The sequence below is a fragment of the Furipterus horrens genome, unplaced genomic scaffold (assembly GCF_987537825.1).
Source record: "Furipterus horrens unplaced genomic scaffold, mFurHor1.1.pri manual_scaffold_5, whole genome shotgun sequence".
NCBI classification, from domain to species: domain Eukaryota; kingdom Metazoa; phylum Chordata; class Mammalia; order Chiroptera; family Furipteridae; genus Furipterus; species Furipterus horrens.
The window spans coordinates 43835263-43856184 of NW_028327175.1; the positions used below are offsets into that span (position 1 = coordinate 43835263).

The window sequence follows — 20922 nt, forward strand, 5'->3', positions numbered from 1 at the left end:
CTGTGACAGGAACTGTTGGAGGCTGATGGGATACAAACGACTTGGTAAATTTATTGAGACTTGTTTTGTGGCCCAGCATATGGTTTATCTTGGCGAACAGTCCACGTGCCTCTCAACAATATTATGAATAGAGTACTATTTATTATAATTCCAAATTGACAGTGGAGAGAAATGAGGCTTATGTACTTTAACTTCCTTTAAGGGTTAATGCTATCTAGCTAATAAGTGGCAACATGATATTTGAACCCAAATTTCTGACACCATATTCTGAGCTCTTAAGTTTCTCCTTTACATAAAAAAATGGAAGGAAAAAAAATTATTTAATTTTACCATGTGTTTGACTGCAGGGAAAATCAACACATTTCTTCTAATCATAGTATCTCTGAGGATAGTATCTCCTTTGCTTGAGTCGTGAGGATTTTCATCAAACATTCAATAGTGGATCCTAGTCCATAATTCCACTGTGAGTTGCCAAGAAGGAATATTTGATTTAAAATAATTAAAATTTTGCTACAATTTAGGATTATGTAACATGATTACATTGAGCATGGCATCATTTAGCATCCAACGAATTTTGTTTTGCCACTGAAGAATGATGTATTTAGGTTTTGAGGCTGGATTTTCTTTCTGAATATTTTCAACTACTACCTAAAACGCACGCTATTAGACAATAGTGAAAACAACAGTTTTTAGATTTTTCAATTTTGTGAGCATCATTTGGAAAATTAATCTGAATGGAATAAAAATGGCATACAACATTCCAACAGAAATTTAGTTTAGTATTAAGTTGAACCACATGAAATTTAGTTTAGTATTAAGCTGAACCACGTGAAATTGCCATTTTGTAGTTACAAATGATCAAATCTTTCTAATTTCATATAGTTCAACTTAATTAATTCTAATATTCCATATGCATGAATTTGGTCAGAAAGTAAGCTTTGCTAAGACAGGATTTTTTTAGGTTTTGACAATTATTGTGCACATGGTAGTTACTCAAAAAATTGTTGTTGAATGAATGAATAAGGAGATCAAATGAAATATGGTAACTAACCTTCCATTCTAACACAACACACCATTGGGTTTAGGTTTTGTATGGGAATAAGAAAAATAATGGCCATGTCTGGGTAGCTCAGTTGGTTAGCCTATTGTCCTGACACACCAAGGTTGCGGGTTCGATCCTGGTCAGGGCACATACAAGAATCAATCAATCAATGTGTAAATGAGTGGATCAATAAATCAATGTTTCTCTTTCTCTCTCTCCCTCCCTCTCTCTCTAAAACCAATAAAAGGAAAGAAACATAACATATATTCATTAGTTAGTCTCTTAAAATGATGAAAATCTTAATTTAAAAACCTAATTTAGCCAAGAGAATTAAAAACATATGTCCACACAAAAAACTGTACATGTATTTTATTCATAATAACTGAAATTAGAAATAACTCAAATGTCCCTCAATTGATGAAGGGTTAAGCAAAATGTAGTGTATCCATTCAATAGAATCTTAATCAGCCATAAATAGAAATGGTAGTTACTACAACATGAATGAATCTTGAAAACATTATGCTTAGTGAAAGAAGCCAGACACATGTATTGCATTTTTAATTCACATAGAACATCCAGAATGGACAAATCAATACAGACAGAAAGTGGGTTAGTGGTTGCCAGAGTCTGGAGGCAAGGGAAAATGGGGCGTGGCTGCTAGGGGACACAGGGTTTCTTTTTAGGGTGATGAAAACATTCTGGATTTAGACGGTAGTGATAGTTATATCCTTGTGAATATACTAAAAACCACTAAATCGTATGTACATTTTATCATTAAGGGTGAATTTTATGGTATAAGAAACATTTCAATTTTAAAAAGGGAAAAATACTCTAAGTTCTCTTCAGAATATGTCAAAGTACACTACAAAATAATATACGTGTGTTTATAAATCTGAGAGTATTAGGAAATGTTCCCTTGTTTAATTATAAACCTAGTGGAATGTTTGGAGATTTCAGTAATCTGACAGGGAACATTAAGAGGATTAACCTAACTTCCTGTGTTAACACCACTAATTTAAACTGCATCATTCAGAAACTACAGACATATTAAAATAATTGTAGCAGTGACTTCCACAAAAATAATACCAATCAGATTAATTACCCATTAGGGCTGTCATCATTTTAAATATTTTGTATTTGTATACTGCTTTTACTTCCTTAAGTACTGAATTATGACTTAAGATCTATTGTATGGGAGAGTTACATCTCTAACTACTTAATTAAAGGCAGAGAAGTGGGTGAGTCTGGATAGAAATTTATTAGCAGTGCTGACATTCCAGACTGGAATGCTTCACAAAGTGAAGCAGGATTTAAGAAACCTAAATTCTAGCCTTCAATGCAGTAGTTAAATAGCAAGAACTAAAATCGCCAAATTCTGGAGTACTAGTTAAAAAAACATATTGAAATACAACATACATATATAAAAGTGTATACATCCTGAAGTGTAGACTATGAATTTCCTCAGTGAACACTCCTTTGGGAACAGCCTCCAGATCAAGAAAGAGAACACAACACACAAAACTAGGGCTTTTCTTTCAAAGCCAAAGATAATATTAAAATTGTTTAAATCCTTTCCCCAAGAGAGATTCTCCAGTATATCATAGTAAAATTGGGGGAGGGGGCAGGGGACCCTGAAGTGGTAACAATGTATACCGTGGTGTGTACTTAATTTTGATGGCAAATTTACCGACACCAATAGCTACGGTACTTCACCTTCATTTAACCACTGCGATGATCTCTTTTTTGTTCTGAATCCAGACATTCAGAAACAGTTCCTAAATTTACGTGTGACTTGAAAATCATCCACATCTGGATGCTTCTTTCCAACAAAATTTTAACCAAATTTTGGAGCAGGCAAGTGCTGTCTAGAAGGCGTGCTTTTCCTGCCTAAGTGCAGAGCACCCTTGCCCCTCCCTCTTTCTTCAGGAGGAAAACAGTCCTCAGCAGAACTCCACTGGGCTACCAACAACCCGCGAAGCTCCGAGCGCGCTCCTGGGTAGTCCACGAGCCCCCGGTAGCCCGATCCCTTCCTCAGAGCTGGGTCCCTGTCCCTCCGCCTGAAACTTGGAGCTTTTCCTTTAACTCTGCGCTCTGCGAGGGTGTGCGGAGCAGGGCTGGTTCCTCCCGCCTCCTTCTCCACCTCTTCCTTCCCCCTCCTATCCGAGTTTCAGGTGACTGGGTCACCGAGGGAGGAGACGGCCACACCACACCTTCTCGCGGGCGTCCACCTCCACCTTTCTCCTCTTTGGGCGGCGAAGGAGGAACTCCGGTGAGAGCTGGCGAGAGCGTCGAGGAGCCCGTGCTGAGTGCAGCAGGTGGGGAGCGCCCGGGCGGGGCCGCGGACCTCCTGCAGCCCAGCCCGGCGTTGGTGCGCATGCCCTGCGGCTGGGCGGCCAGGGTCTGGGGATGGAGGAGGAGAAAGAGGAGGGCTGAGTCTCTAACCCGGTCCCCGACTGCGTGCTGGGGGTCCGCACTGCGTCAGGTGCGACCGCCAGGTGAGCGCGCTCTTGGCCTCCCGCGGTCTTGGGTGGGTCAGACGGGGCTGCCGTGAGTAGGTGAGAGTTGGACGCGGCGCGGGGAACCGCGGCGACTGGGTCTGGTAGGGGAGGCGCGGGGGAAGGGCGCTCAGGGCTGGTTTCGGTGGCGGTTTCGCCGCTGGGCTGGGACTCGCGGGAACCGGAGAGGCGCGGGTCCACGCAGCGAGCAGCGCTAGGCTAACTTGGAGGCGGCGTCCTGGGGCCAGGGCCACTTGGAGGCGCCGATCAGCTCCTTCCGCGGAAAGGCTTTACTATCCGTGTGCCCAAGCGGCGCGGGCAACTTCACTTCTAGCTGGGCGAGAAGTTCGTGAGCAGGAAGAATCCTGCGCTCGGCTCTCCGGGCTGCAGTTCTCCGGGATCCTCAGGGAGAGAAGCTCGGCGTCCCCCTCGTCGGGGGTCCTGAGCCCGAGAGCTGGGACGCGGGGGCGGGGGCGCTCGCTGACCGGGGGGCTTCGATCCCGGGACCTTTTCATTTCCGCTCCACCCCACCCTGTTGGGAATATCTGGGAGAGGGGATGGCCGGGTTGAATTCATGAAATACTGTATCCCTGGAGCGAGGGTTTCCGCCGACCGACTATTTTGAATTTTGAGTCCATTTAGTGGGAGTTGGGTGAATCCTCGTGGATTTATGCTGGGACGACGGAGATTTAATTTCGAGGGAGGCTGTATTTCGAGGGAATCTGCTCACGCTCGGATTCTCAGCCGTGACCAAAGGCCTTGAGGCGGTCCTTGCTCCGCCAACGCGCCCTGCTCGGGGTGCTCCTGGGCGCGACGGGGTCGCGCGAACCCCCAACCTACCCCGGCCGTGCCGCCGGGTTTTGAGACCTCCCAGTCCAGAAGACATGTTGCCTTTGTCCGAGGAAGGGTGCGGGGGAGAGGTGGATTGAGGGGCCAAAATGGCCTCTGCACTTTGGGGCTGGAAGAGCAACTCCAAGCCCCTTGTGTCCTAGGTGAAGCGACTGAGCGGGAGGGGAAGCCACGGCGTCCCTCCTCAGGCTGGCCCTGGGGCTGGCTGGACAAACTGCCCACTTGGGAAATGACCTGGGGCGGGGAGGAGACAGCCTTCCAGGTTAGTGTGTGGCTCTCTCGTACAACAGGTGTATTATTGGGATCCCCAGAAAAGGGAAAAGAGAAATCCTTACCATTAAGGCACTGCTGGCGATTCTTGCTGTGATCGAAACTAGTTCTTTATAGACGGAAATAAATATTTCACAAACTACTTGTCCCAACAGTGTTTCTTTTGCATTGTATATGGATCTTTATTTTCTCTTTCTGAATTTTTAATAGACATTTTAAATGATAAATCCACAGTAATAGATATGTCCTCAGACAAAGCGACACTTGTTTTTTTGTAGTATTGTATTTATTTAGTTATTAGGTGCCTCTTTTGTTAGGTGATGGAAAGGAGCATAGTGAGATTTAGACAACTTCCAGGCTAGGGGAATGATGGGCAGTTCCTCCTGTGCTGGAGGCACTGTTGTAAAAGCTTTTATTACATTATATCATTTAATCAACCACTCTAAAAGGTAGACCTTATTAGAACTCTATTTTAAAAGTGAATAAACACCTTTAAACCTAGTTACCGTCTCAGTCTTGAATGTGATATGAATCAACTGGGGATCTTATTAAAATATGGATTCTGACTCACGGTCAGAGATGGGGCCTGGAATTCTGCACTTATAACAGGCTCCGTGGTGATGCCCACAAGGTTGTGTATTTTACCCTTATCTCTCTTTTTCCCTCAGCTCTTAATTATTTTTGTTGAACTTAAAGGATTTATTTACTGGGTGTTATGAGTGAAGAACTTAAAGATGGTCACTGATGGGTTGAAACCCCAGCTGTAATATGGACTGTTGGTTTTTGTACATCAATATTGGCAGATTACCACTTTGTACCAGGCATCAGGAATAACAGTGATGGTCAGAACAGACCTCTAAGTGCTTGTGATGCTGGTGTTCATTCCTTTTGGGTGAAGATAGTGGTAGTAAAAATGAAAGAAAGAAAGAGAGAGAAAGGGAGGGAAGAAGAAGGAAGGAAGAGAAAGAAAGAAAAGAAAAACTAATAATTTCAGTTAGGGGGGAAATTTGCTCTGAAAGTAAGACAGATCTTGTGGATGGAGTGTGTGACTGGAAAGGCATGTCTGAGGAGCTGACATGGTGGGAGCTGAGATCTGAACCACAGACACGTGCCCTGTAAAGATCCAGTGTACAAGACAGGGAACTCACAAGGTGAAGGCCCTCCTTGGGTTGCACATTTATTCTAAGCAATGATTCTCATAATATATGGTGTGCTTAAAAATTATCTGGAGAGTTTATTAAAAATGCATTCTGACACAGTATTTCACAATCTAATTTCAAAGTTTTTGGCAGATCACTAATGATGTGCCTGTAATCTAAATAGAATCACTTAATATCAGGCATGCTTGAAAAACTTCTTAAAAGGAAATTAACTATTGCTGTCTGTGATTGAAAAGGAACAGTCTGCCCTTAAATATAATAAAGTTTATTTTTTTACCTTTTGACAGTTTGCTTTAAAGAACAATCTTGGGACGTAGTATTTTCAGACCTTTTAATTTCATCCTAGCTTTTTTTTTTTTTAAATTCTGACAGTTTTTGACCAGTAAACATTTTCAAGGGGAGAACTTTTGTTATATGTTTTAACATTAGCTGGCTTTCAGCTTAACATATCCAACAGGTGTTTGCCACTTCTCTTATGCCCATGACTCTTACTTAGCTGTTTGACTTATGTCCCTTTACTGTCATGACTTGCTGTGCTGGGCATTGGACAACAGTCTATTGTGTCCTGGCTCTTTTTCTCCTTTGGCTGTGGCCTTAAAACGCAGTCACAGACTGCCTTGAAAGAGACCTTTTAAGTCCTCCTGTGCAGCCTTCCCAAAATTTCAAACAACTTCAGTTTTGCATAATTGGCATAAGATCAAGTTATTAGTTATTGTTTTTGCAGTGTGAAGGAGATTCTTCCTAACATTGAGAGGAAATCTGACCCTGGGGTGTTGTCTAATTTTTTCAAAGAACCATGTTGAGGACTAAAAAGACAGCTCTTCAGATATTTGAAGGTAGCCATAGTGGTCCTTCTAATGTTGAGTTCTCCAGGCCAGACATTTCCTGTTTTTCCATTCATCTGTGTTAAGACGTAATTTTTAAAGATCTTTAATAATTTAGTCACCCTCCTGGAGAGGCACTTTGTTGGAACATGATACACAAATTTTAAGGTTATGTAGAGGTTTGTTTCTTTTTAATAACTGTATTATTCCTATATCCAAGCACTATTTCTGTGAGTACTGCTTGAGTTTGCAGTTGTATGTTACCTTTTGTTGAAATTCTCACCAAGGAAATGCACTTCTAAAAACGGACAGTTATTGACCCTGGCCAGGTAGCTTGTTGGTTAGGGCGTCATCCTGATACACCATGGTTGTGGGTTCGATCCCTGGTCAGGACACATGCAAGGAGCAACCAATGAATGCATAAATAAGTGGAAAAAGAAGTTGATGTTTCTCTCTCCCTCCCTTCCTCTCTCTTTCTCTTTCTCAAATCAATTTAAAAGAAGTTATTTAAAAAATGGAGTTACTAAGCCTAGACAGTACTTGCTCTTAATTTTTTTAAAACTGAATTTACATTTTTAAGTTGATTGGTTAATACCACCAATATTTGAAAATGTAGAGTATACCTGATTGCCTACACACTGAAATTTCTCACCTTCAGGACAACCACCTTGTTGTGAATATATTTTATTATCTTTCTTAATTCATTGTTTTACTTAGCCATCCCAGCTGAGACGTCAGGATTCTCCCCCATTTGACAGAGAAGGTAGCGAGGCTCAGAGATGAGGAACTTGGGTAAGGCAGTGAGCTTTTACAATCACTAGGTTTGTTTCAACCGATCATTCCGGCCTTACAGAGAACTTGATCAGTGTTGATGTACTTGTAGCCAATGGGTTTGCTAGCTGCAAATCTGGATCAGCTGGTCGCATCCACTTTGTGTGTAGTCACCACTAGGCACCTTCCTCTGGGTGGACATAAATGGCCCGTTCTTCTGTCTTAATTAGGTTCCATTATTCAGCCCCTTAGAAATCTGCCTAATGACACTGTGTATGCAACAAGGATATGTTCAAGGTTCTCAGGATTCGCTCTGCGTTTCCTTCACCTACCAGTCTGGTCACCTCAAAAAAGGAAGTTGTGGTGGCGTGACTTGTTCCTCATTAGCTTTCTAAAATTATTTGCTTCGCAGCTTAACATCTTTGTTATTTGGGAAGACATGACAACTAAACTCTGAATCTAGGAAATAGCAGTTTAGAAAGGGATTTTCTTTGGATTTTTGACCAAACAAACTACAGCCTGGGCCTGGATTAATTTAGAATTTTCAAAAACCATCATCAAGCCTGGAATTTTTGGTGTAGTTCTGAATGAGTGAATCATAGGTAAAGAAGGAATAAGAGTCCTCCTGTCAAGTCAATTTGTCAGTATAGGACATCTAGCTTCAGAGGTGGGGTCCTGCCTTCTATAGTGCCTAATTTCAGTTTTTATTAATATTTTTCTGAATGTCAATTAGGGAGACAATTAGTCTGGACTTTTACTCTTCTAGCATTGTAATATTTTGGCCTAAAGTGCTCATTTATATATGTGTTTGGGTGCTAGTTACAGGGCTGTGTACACCAATGATTTGTGGAGTTTCTGTATGTTATAGTTCAATAAAGCAGTTTTTAGAAATAAAAGAATGTAGAGAAGTCTCCCTACAATGTGTTTGGAAAAATTATGCTAATTGTACTGATGTTACCAACATTCACTGTATTACCACCTTTGAGATTTTACCTAATATAAAGTATTTTCTTCTAAGACATTTGGAATTGACTGTCCTTACAGACGAGGGGGATAGCTGCCATTGATTTTAAAAAACAAAGTTTAAAGATCTTGAATTGATTCACTGTCACTAATATAGTGATGTAAGATTGCACATGGTTTATTTGAGAAGGAAAAAATATTAGACACTTTAATATACTCAGATAACACATCTTGCTCAAGTGGGCTTCTTCCCTTCTTCCTTCTTTTCCGCTTCCTCTTTAAGTCTTTGGTCATCCCCATACCGCACCTTATCAGAAAGTTCAGCCCCAAGTAGAGCTGCTGTGGAGCTGACTTCTTTGTGTGTGACCTTCAGGAGAACTGTGTCTCAGACAGAACTTCCAGAGACTCTCGTGGTATAGTGGAGGCACTTAATAAATACTTGTTGATTGAATGAAATTAGAAGAAACTGAGGAATTTTAGAACAAAATTGTTCTGCCTTTCCCTTAGAGAAGAGGACTTCTTAATACAATGTGTGTTTAATGTTTTCTCCTCAGAATTCGTAAAAACTATGCCCAGTTTTAAAAAACTTAGAAAAGCAGAAGGGGAAAATGTCCACAGTCCCACCATTCAGAGATGCATCTTGTGATCATCTGTATTGAGAAAAGCATACTTTTAAATTTGATTATGGTTTAATAACCATTGAGGGGCTAGTATGTGCTAGACTCTGCTAGCTGTGTACTTTCATATGCATTCTCATTTTATAGGAACTTTCCAAAGTAATATGAAACAACATATTAAAAATTATTTTCTTCTGTTCATCTTCCTTATTCTTTGAGTTGACTGTTTTAAAAAATAAACACCATTTAAAAAATTACTGCAATGTAAAATTTCAAGTTTAAACAATATTTGTATGCCGGTGAGGTACAGAGCATGGTGCTAGGAGCTATGAGGACTACCCGGCTCCGTGATTGCTATGCTCAGTGATTCTTGTGCTGAAGGAATTAATGGTCCAATGTGTGAAAAGAGCAATGGGAAGGAGAAGAGAAATCAACACGGTGTGAAAGGCTACTTGGGATTGGTATCATTAGTTCTCTCAGTGATGCAGTGAAACCATGAGCTCAGTAGTAATGCTGTTACCCTACTTACGTTGCTTAGATTGGCTTATCTTGGAAGCTTCAGGACATTGCTCATCTTGAAGATCAGGTGACCATTGACCATGTCATCGAGGCCTTTTGAAAGTCCACCTCCATATAGACCTGATGAATTGTAAGTAAATAATTCTTCAGTTTTCTTTTTTTAAAGCCTGTTTCATGTAAAAAATAGGTACCTAGCATTGCTGCAACTTTTATATAGTGTTTGTTTTTAAAAATAAATGTGTGTATTCAGTGAAAAATGAATATCCCTCTTACCCATAACTTCCAGGATGACAGTTTTTCTCAGCAGAGGCAACTGTTGTTTTCTCTTTCTAATGTTTGCCTCAGTATAGTCTAGGCTTATATTTATGTGTATATTTATTCCTTTTTGGTTTTTACAATTGGTATGAAGCTTCCATATTACTGCCTTGTTTAAATGACCATTGGCAACATAACATCAATTTTTAAAATAACACTTTTGAGATATAATTCATATACCAAACAGTCCACTCATTTAGAATGGGCAGTTCACAGATTTTAATACATTCACAGAGTTGTGGGAGCATCACCACAATTTTAGAACATCTTTATGACCCCCTCCCCAAAGAAACCCCTACCCATTAGCAGTCATTCCCCCATTTCTCCCCTGTACATAGTGACCACCAATCTACTTTCTGTTCTGGGTTTATCCATTCTGGACATTTCGTGTAAATGGAAATATACAATATATGGTCTTTTATGATTGACTTCTTTCACTTAGCATAATGTGTTCTGCATTGTCAATTTTAAGAGTGATTCCTGCCATTATGTAAAACAAGAAGCAAAGTTGAGTGTTCATGGCATTCCTAGATAGTTGGGTTTAACAGTGGATTCTTCAATTTTAAATTTGTTACCAAGCATTGCTAGGGATTGCCTCCTTTAAGCAGTTTGTAGTTTTAACTTTTTGATAACTGTAGTTGGGATTTTGTTCATATTACATAGCCTCCTGACTAATACTTGAACATGGTACGGACACAGTTGTTTACGGCAATGTGGTCGTTAAAATGTTAGAGAATATAGTTACTGAGTAGTGTTGCATTAGCTTAATGTTTATTTTGTGTTGCTTTTATAAACGATGGTGAAATATGCAAAGAGAAAAGGGCACAGAATGTGTATATGAGATGATAAGTAAAGATAAAGCAAAATCATCACCTAAGTCAAGAAGGAAACAACACCTCCAAGTCTTGTTCTGACTTATGGTCAGATTAGTGCTATAGAAATACAGTGTGAGCCATGTGTGTAATTTTATGTTTTTTAAAAGCATATTGAAAACAAAAGAAATTAATTTTAATAATGTATTTTACTTAATATATTCAAAGTATTATCATTTAAACACATGATTGATACAAAGACTGATTCACGGGATAGTTTACGTTCTGGTTTCTGGTTTTTTTTTTTTAAGCCTCTATATTTTAGAACAGTTTCACATTCACAGCAGAATTGAGAGGGAGGTACAGATCCCTGCCCACACACATACATAGTCTCACTCATTATCAACATCCTCCACCAGAGTGGTATATTTGTTATAATCGATGAACCTACATGACACATCATTATCAGCCACAGTACATAGTTAATATTAGGGTTCTCTCTTGCTGGCCTCACATTTTTTAAATTGGTGATCACTGTGTACTTTAGAGTTAAAAGCACATCTCTGTTTGGACTAGCCACACCTCAAGTGGTCAGTAAACCCATGTGGCTAGTGGCTGCCATGTTAGCATAGCTCTGTAGCATTTCATCATATGAATACATCACAGTTACCCATTAAATTGGGTCCCCAGACCCAGTTCCAGTGTAGGGGGTTCCCCACACACCAACAAACAATTCTCAGACACCAACAGTGTATTCAAGAATTCAACTCTCTGGCACTTTCTACCCAGAATTAGTCTCAGATTCCACCGGTAATGGTTTCAGCCCTACAAGATTGCCCCAGGCTCTCCTGTGCCTTTGACCAGCTGGCTACAGATTGGAGGTTGCAGTTCAGAATGGCAGTTTGTTACCTGCACTTTGACTGACTAGCTATAGATCAGAGGTTCCCACAACTCTCTCCTTGGGTTCAGTTAATTTGCTAGAACAGTTCACAGGACTCAGAGCAACCTGTTACTAGATCACTGGTTTATTGTAAAGGACATAACTCAGCAACAGCCAGGTGAAAGAGATCCACAGGGCAAGGAATGTGGGGAGCGCACGGAGCTTCCATGCCCTCTCCAGGCGCACCACTCGCCCTCAAGTTCCACACGTTCACCAACCTGGAAGCTGTCTGAACCCGGCTTTGTTACATAGTCATGACTGATTAAGTCATTGGCCTTTGGCATTCATTCAACCTCTAGCCCCTCTCCCCTCCCTGGAGGTGGTGTGAGTGGTTGGGTGGAGCTTGAAGGGTTGGGGTTAGGACTGAAAGTTTCAACCCTCCCCCACCCATAGTGCTTTCTACTGGCCACCTCATTCACATAACAAAGGACACGCTTTTCACTCTCAATGCGTAAGAAATTCCAAGAGTTTCCGGATTTGTGAACCAGGAATTGTGGAAGACCAAATATATTTGAGAAAAATGTATTTCATCATCTGAATGAGTGACTAAATACATATTTCTTACAAATCACAGTATTGCACTCATTCCACTTTAGGTAGGCATTTGGACTGTTTCCAATTTGGGGTTATCATAAGCAGTGCTTCTGTGAACATTACACTGTTAATGGAAGTAAGTTGATATAATCATTTTGGAAAACAGTTTGACATTGTCTAGTAGAGCTGAAACTAAAAAAAAAAAAATTCGACCTAGAAATTCTACTCCTGGGTACATACCTTAGAAGAATAAGTGCTTGTGTGTGCCAAGATACACAGTGTTCAGGACGTTCAGAGCTACGCTGTCCCTGACAGCCCCAAATATTTGAGTGGAATGTATTATGGAGCTTTCTCATAGCTGACATTCTCAAGGACCAGCTTATCAGTGTTTTCTCCATATCCTTTTTATTCTCATATACTCAGGTAGTTTTTTGTAGCATTTATAGTAGTAAGAGGTCTTGCCATGGCGTAAGGAAGGTGAACTGTGGAAATAATGGCAAAAAACAGAAGGGGCTGCAGGTCTTAAATTCAGTGTGTCCATACATCAATGTGCCTTTTACAAGCTGTATTTATGATTAAATTACTGGAGTTTGCAAGATAGCTTTATAAAGGAGAATCAAGATCCAAATAGGCATCAGGCTGATGAGCCCTTATTAAATATTTGATTTCCTTTATAAGTCTTATTGTAACTAATTATAGATCATGTAGGGATGAATGTCTTACCACCCTGATAGAGACTCAACTCTGTGAGGATCCTGGACTGAGACTGTTCTGCTCGTTCTTGTATCCCGAGCACAATCCCAGCCTGGCAGCTCCAGTAAATAGCTGTTGAATGCATGAGTGAACATGCCTTCTTAGTTAGGGGACCGAGGCTACCAGGAATTGCACATGTTCATTGGTAGGTCATTGAAAGTGTCATGTCTGAATGCGCTGGTCTCAAGTCACACAGGCAAAATGGCTGACATCATTATTTTAAGCTTCGGGGGTTCCATCTCCAGGCATTATGATTTAACTGGTGTGGAGTGTCCCATCTGGGGATTTTACACGTTCCCCAGGTGATTCTAATATGTAGCATAATTTGATCATTCCATACATAGAAACTAGAGCAGTCATTCTCAACTGTGGTTCCCAGACTGACCACTGCAGCATCATCTGGAAACTTGTCTTACCCCAGTCCTGCAGAATCAGCAACTTTGCGGGTGCAGGCCAACAATCTATGTTTTAAGAAGCCCTCCAGGGGATTCTGATACACAGATATCTTTACTGTTCAGTGGGTGTATGGGTGCATTCAGGCTGCTATAACAAAGGACTGTAGATTGGGTACCTTATGAACAACAGAAATTTATTTCTCTGTTTTGGAGCCTGGAAGTCCAAGGTAGGGTGTCAACATTATCAGATCCTGGTGAAAGCCCTCTTCCAAGTTGTAGACTGCCCACTTCTAGCTGAGTCCTCACATGGTGGAAGAGTCAACAGAGCTCTCTGGAGCCTGTTTTATGAGGATATTATTCCCATTAATTAGGGCTCCACCTCATGACCTAATTACCTCCCAAAAGCTCCACCTGCTGATACATTGGGATTTAGGATGTTGACATTTGAATTCTGAGGGGGAGTGGGGAGTACTAACAATAATTTTTTTGCACAATGGTTTATTTACATTATTCCAAGTACTTTATATATTATTTCTGCTTACCTCCAAAAAATGCTAACTTGAAATTGTTTTCATGTGCATTTCAGCAAACCCAGTCATTATGCACCAAGCAATGACATGTATGGTGGAGAGACAAATGTTCGACCAATGCTTTCTCAAACGGCATATTCTTTCTACCCAGAAGATGAAATTCTTCACTTCTACAAATGGACCTCTCCTCCAGGAGTGATTCGGATTCTCTCTATACTCATTATTGTGATGTGCATTGCCATATTTGCCTGTGTCGCCTCCACACTTGCCTGGGACAGAGGTTATGGAAACAACCTACTAGGAGGTGGTGTAAGCTACCCTTTTGGAGGAAGTGGCTTTGGAGGCTACGGAAATGGCTATGGTTATGGCTACGGTTATGGCTATGGAACAGGCTATACAGATCCAAGAGCAGCAAAAGGCTTCATGCTGTCTATGGCTACCTTTTGTTTCGTTGCTGCATTGGTGATATTTGTCACCAGTGTTATAAGAGCTGAAATAGCTAGAACAAGAAGATATTACCTGACCGTGATAATAGTGAGTGCTATCCTGGGCTTTCTGATGTTTATTGCCACAATCGTCTATATAATGGGAGTCAATCCGACTGCCCAGGCTTCTGGGTCTATGTATGGTTCACAAATTATTGCCCTGTGCAACCAGTTTTATACACCTGCAACTTCTGGACTCTACGTGGATCAGTATTTGTATCACTACTGTGTGGTGGATCCCCAGGAGGTATGAGTAATTTTGTTTTTTTCACACCCCCTCTCTCCTTGGGTCAGAGGCTCTCAACTTGGGATGCTTAGTAGAATCACTTTGGGAACTTAAAAAAAATATTGATGCCGAGGCCTCACTTCTATTTAAATTAGAGTCTGGAAGAAGGTCTAAGTGTCATTATTGAGATACAGTTAATATGCCACATAATTCATCCATTAAGAGACAGTTCGTTGGTTTTTAGTCTATTCAGAGATTTGTGCAACCATCACCATAATCAGCTTTAGAATATTTTCACTATTCCCCAAAGAACATTTAAGTAACTCATTCCCATTAGCAATCACTCCTCATTTCTCTCTCTTCAGACATATTCTATACATTAGCCTATTCTGGATATTTCATATGAGTGGAATCACACAATATATATGCAGTCTTTTATGACTGGCCTCTTTGTTTAGCATAATGTTTTTAAGGTTCATCCATGTTGTAGCAGGTACCAGTACTTAATTCCTTTTTACTGTTGAATAATAGTCCACTATATGGATATAACAAATTTTATTTATCCATTCATCAGTTGATGAACACATGGGCTATTTCCATATTGGCTGTTATGAATAATGCTCTGAACATTTGTGTATAAGTTTTCATGTGAACTTGTTTTAATTTCTCTTGAGTATATACTCAACTTTATATTCTCTTGAGTTGGTATTGCTGGGTGTTATGATGACTGTCCTGAATCTTTTGAGGAACTCCCAGACTTTTCCAAAGTGCTTACACTACTTTATATTTAGCAGAAGTATATGGGATTCCAATTTATGCACATCTTCACCAACGTTGTTTTTGTCTTTCTGATACTAGCCATGCTAATGGGTGTGACGTGGTACCTCATTTTGGTTTTGATTTGCATTTCCTTGATACTAATGATTTTAAGCTTATTTTCTTTGTGCAGAAATGGCTGTTTTCTTTTTTGAAGAGATGGCTATTTAAAATCTGTCCATTTTTTAATGGGCTACTTTTATTTTTATTATTGAGTTGTAAGAATTATTTTTAATTTGGGTATAAGTTCCTTATAGATAAATGATTTGCAAGTGTTTTCTCATTCTGTTGTTCTCGTTTCACTTTCTGTATGTTGTTCTTTGCACAAAAGCCTTTAATTTTTATTGGTTTGAATTTTCTTTTGTTGCTTGTGCTTTTGATGTACAACACTTTACCTAATTCAAAGTCACAAAGATTTACTGCTGTGTTTTTTTCTAATACATATATTTTTTAAATCCTCACCCTAGGGCATGCTTATTGATTTTAGAGAGAGGGGAAGGAAGAGACAGGTGGGGAGAGAAACATTATCCCCCTATAGGGGACCAAACCCACAGCCTAGGCTTGGGCCCTGACCAGGAATTGAACCCATGATCTTTCGATTAACCAGACAATGCTCCAACCAACTAAGCCACATTGGCAAAGGCTCTTCTAAGACTTTTAATTTTAATTCTTTCACTTAGGTCTGTGATCTATTTTGAGTTTATTTTGGGCATGGTATAAGGAAAGAGTCTAACATTCTTTACGTGTAGATATCCAATTGTATTGGTATTCTTTTTTGAAAGGACTACTCCACCATTAAATTGTTCATGCCCTAGTCAAAAATAAATTGACATTGAATGTCAGGATTTATTTCTAAACTCAATTTTATTACATTAATTATATTTCTATCCTTATGCTAGTACCTCACTGTCTTGATACTGTAGCTTTATAGTATGTTTTGAAATTGGGGAGCAGGAGTCCGCCAACTTTTTTCTATTTTGAGATTATTTGGGCGAGATTGTGGGTCCCTTGCATTTTCATACGCATTTTGGGATCAGCCTGTGAATTTCTGCAAAAAAAACAAACAAAAAAAACAACAACACACACACACACACACACAAACCCCAGCTAGGATTTCACATTAAATCTGTAGATCAATTTGTGGAGTACTGACATTTTTACATCAAGTCTACTGATAGATGCATGAACATAGAATGTCTTCCCACTTACTTAGGTCGTCTTTAACTCCTTTCAAGAGTTTTCTGTAATTTTTTAGAGTATAAGCCAGTAGTTCTAAAAGCTACCCAGGTGATTCAAATGATCAGGTGGGATAAAGAACTCTGCCTTCAGCAACCATGAGTCATCCCCTAATTATATTAAGACAATGTTTCTGGGTTACTCATTTCCTTGTTTTATCTTTTTCTTTCTCCTCACACTGACTCAAGAATTCTTATTCGTTTACCTGAATGAGTCACTCTTTTGAAGACTGAAATGGTTTCTCTGCAAATGTAGGTTTTCAGAATGTTTGTTGTTGACATTCAGATATATTTATGGTAAAGAGGGATGAAGGCTGGTACTCCTATCTTACCACACCCCCATTCTTTTTCAGTCCTCTTGACTACCCCAAACCTGTGTTCTTTGCAAAAGGGTATCACTTAGATAGACAGATGCCCTGAGAGCCTCCTGTTACCTGGCAGCAGATACCCAGAGCAGAGTGCAGGTGCCTGCCTCAATTCCCAGCGCCTCTGGGTCAACGCACCACTTAGCGTACCTACCAGACACAGGGAGAACTGTTCCTGGTAGGGTTTCCTTGTCACAGAGCCCTTTCTAGCAAGTACACGAAAGACCCCCCAAAACAGAGAAACCTACCAGACTAAATGAATCATGGGTCCATTTTCTCTTAATTTATAGCTTGGTTAGCTCATGTCTGCACAATTTATGGTAAGATAGACCCTCTACAAAATATGGCACTTTGGTGCTCAAACTTTGGAATAGTTCTCTATAAAATTCTGAAATGGGATGATGATAATACCTAACATTAATTAACCATGTTCTGAGGATTGAATTAAGGGATGTATGTATGTCTTTTGCTAGCCTTAGCCCAAAGGGTAGGGGCTAGGTTTTATATTTATAAAATGTAACATTTGTATCAGTTTTATATTGATTAAGCCACAGATATTTAGTATTGGTAGAGGGTGGATTAGGTACTTGTAAAGGGTACATTGGGATAAAGTAAGCAATTAAAATCTAATTATGTCAATATTTTTCATCTCTTTTTAGGCCATTGCCATGGTACTGGGGTTCATGGTGATTGTGGCTTTTGCTTTAATAATTTTCTTTGCTGTGAAAACTCGAAGGAAGATGGACCAGTACGACAAGTCAAATATTTTGTGGGACAAGGAACGTATTTATGATGAGCAGCCCCCCAATGTTGAAGAGTGGGTAAGTATTTTTTTAAAAATCAGCAAATATTCAATCTTTTATTAAACCCTAGGTTTCTGTCTCTAAACTCGACTTTTAGTGCTTTGTGAAACTTTGTACCTAGAATTATTGCATGTTGCAAAATTGCAGCCTCAGGTTTTACTCAGACCTTAGGAAAGTAGGATAAGTGGAAATTATTTTACAATAAGGTAAATCAGATTTCCATTTTCAAGAAGTGGATGTAGGCATTGAAAATAGATTACTTCTAAGAGGAATCCTGCTTATCCTTCGGAGGCAAACACTTTCCTCAAGGTGCTGTCTTGGTCAAGATTGCCAAAAGGTGTTTTTAGAGTGGTAGCAGGTAGCAGACCTTTAAACTTTTTACATGGAGAACAGCCTGGTGAATCACAGAGTCTACCTTCACACTAATGTTTACCTGTGAAATACTTTTGTGAGGCAGAGAGAGATTAGGGCAATTTCATTTTTTTGTATATACTGTTAATCCTACTGGTAAGTGGCTTCCTATATGATGTGATTTGCTGAAAGCTCACAGAGTCTCTCTCTTCAAAAATACCTCCAAATTCATGTTACTGATAAATTAACCTGTCTTTAGAGATGTTTGGAGTAAGTCTTTGTTTCTCAGAAAGCCTCTGAAAGGATGCTGTTGGGAGCAACCTCAGACACTGCTATATTAGGTTTCTTTGAGCAGATTGATTTCTTCCATGAAGGTTAGTTGAGAACCCTGGACACTGGTTCCAGGGTTGGATGGTGATGATGATGATGATGATTTTGGCTAATAGGAGTGCAGCAGAAAGGACTTAGAGTGCTGCTGGTCAGGGGTAAAGACATTGATCATCCCGAAGGCTCTTTTAGCTTGAACATTGTATACATCTGGTGTTTAATTCTAGAAATGTGGATGAAGGTTATTATTTTTTTTTTTTGTAATAGTTGAGCAGAAATGAAGCAATCTCAGGAAAGTCATAAGGTGTGGCATGTATTGTATATACCCTGGAGGTGATAGTTCAGTGTCCCTGCCCACTCCTTGAAGCCTGCTTGGTCTTTGTTCCTCCTCATTTATTCCACCCATAAAGTATGAAGGTGTTAGGGAATGTTTTCTTTTGACCTTTAGCTCCAGGTAAGGCCGGCCACCTGTAGACGCAATAGGACAATCTATTGTGAACTATGAAGTAAATGTTTCATGGAGAGTTTCTGGGTGTGTTAGTTTTCACTGGCTGTTGGATTTGTTTACCTAAGGTTTCGAGAGCCTTAAAAAAAGAAAACTGACTTAAGAAAGACTATAGCCAGTAATAACAGAGTCCCAGTGAACTTTGGGCTGTCATTGGATTTTACTGTCATGGAGGTTTAATCAGTTCTAGGTGCTTTTGTTAACTTGGAAAAATGATAGTCATAATAACTTATGGAGGTGACGATGACAATGAAGCTGAGAGGAGTTAACTTTTTAAAAAAGATTTTATTTATTTACTTTTAGAGAGAGGGGAAGTGGGGGAGAAAAAGAGGGAGAGAAACATCAGTGTGCGAGAGATACATTGATTAATTGCTTCTCGCATGCCCCCAACTGGGAACCTGGCCTGTAATCCAGGCGTGTGCCATGACTGGGAATTGAACTGCTGACACCTTTTGGTTCACAGGCTGGCGCTCAATCCACTGAGCCACACCAGTCAGGGCAGAATTTAACTCTTAATAGGCATTATCTTTATAACGCTTCCTCACTTAATCCCTAGGAAATTCGATACCCAGATTAGGTTGTTTGACATGTACTTGATAGGTTTTCTGTAGTAATAACTATTTTGTCAGATGAAACTTAAAGAATCATCTCTTGAATAAGCAGATGTATGATTTTGGCATACTACTGTTTTATGGGTTACTTGCAAATTCCTTATTTCTTTTCTTGTTCCCCTTGTTTCCCCAACTGAAATGCCTAAGGAATGGTAGTATTGGAAATAGGCTACTTGGAGGTGGTTTTAGCCACAGGTATGTTGTTTTTCCTTTCATTCCTCGCTCACCTGCCCACGTTTGTTTTGCTGAACTCTAAACCAGCACCTCCCATCCTGGGAGTGCTCCTGCATCTCCCAGTGAGTTCTGCAGCTCCTGGAGAACTTCTGCAGTTCCCCAGCTTCTGTTTGTTGTTCAGAAGCTGTGCATCCAGCCCTCTGTTGTCTCTTAGGAATATTTGATCTATATATAGGTGTATATTTCAATGTGTCTTTTTGGAGGGTCAGGTTCAGCATTCTCCTACACTGCCACCATCTTGGACCTCCTCAGAAAACATGCAGTTTTCTAATTTCCTGTCTCTGAATCTTTAGCACAATGATTTCTGTGCCTTCCTAGGTACTTTTTGTTTTTTTTCCTCTCCGCTTTCTGTATATCTTGTGTTTTGTGAAATAAGCAGACCATGTTTGCACAGTTTGGGAGTTACCCTGGTTCTTTGAAGTCACTCACTCACATTTATGCCAACATTGTTGTATTTTAAATATTTAAAGGTTTTTTTAAGAAATTTACAGATCTTTGTTTTTTCCTGTATGTCCTCAAACCCCAGATCGAATGAGTACTTTTTTCTGAATTTAAATACAGTCATTTGGCAGGCTGTTTGTGGAGCAAGCCTACACCTCTCTTTCTCTCAGGCATGCATCTTTACTTTTCTCCCCTAAACTCCAAGGGTCCCCATGAGACTGCAGCCAGAGGAGCAACGGGCAACAGCAGCTCGTCCTGGGCTAACCCCCTGATCCTGTCTCAAAGCCCCCTTTTCTCTGACTCTCCAGTGAGCTGACAGCAGCGTCGCCTTGGCTCACTTCTTTCCTGTAACATTTCTAGGGAGGCAAAGCAGCCCTGTCTGGGTTCTCTCCTGTTGCTTCTTCTAAGCCCTTCCTTTGTTTCACTGTCCCCAGCTTTAATAAAGATACTCTCAAAATAAAAAATAAAAAAGAGTTATTCATTGATGAATGATGGGGATACATTTTGAGAGATGTGCCATTATGCAGTTTCATCATTGTGAATACCATAGAGCACACTTCCACAAACCTAGATAGTATAGTTTACTACACATCCGGGCTGTACATTATGTAGAACCTATTACTCCTAACTTATAAGCCTGAACAGCATGTTACTGTATAAAGCCCAAAATTAAATCAATTACAAGAGACAGTACAATCAAGAGACACAGTAAATGTGAGAGATATGAAGCTCCA

General features: G+C 40.1%; 1 protein-coding gene across 2 annotated transcripts in view; it reads left to right on the forward strand.

The window, feature by feature from the left end:
- Positions 1 to 3423: 3423 nt before the first annotated feature.
- OCLN (occludin) overlaps positions 3424 to 20922 on the forward strand; it is a 45866-nt gene continuing 28367 nt past the window's right edge. Inside the window, exons 1-4 of one of the 2 annotated variants that reach the window (XM_090276360.1) lie at positions 3424 to 3537; positions 9530 to 9640; positions 13846 to 14521; positions 17576 to 17737. In XM_090276360.1, the coding sequence (XP_090132486.1) occupies positions 9591 to 9640; positions 13846 to 14521; positions 17576 to 17737 (888 nt within the window). In that variant the 5' untranslated portion in view covers positions 3424 to 3537; positions 9530 to 9590. The other variant, XM_090276361.1, reaches the window with a different exon arrangement.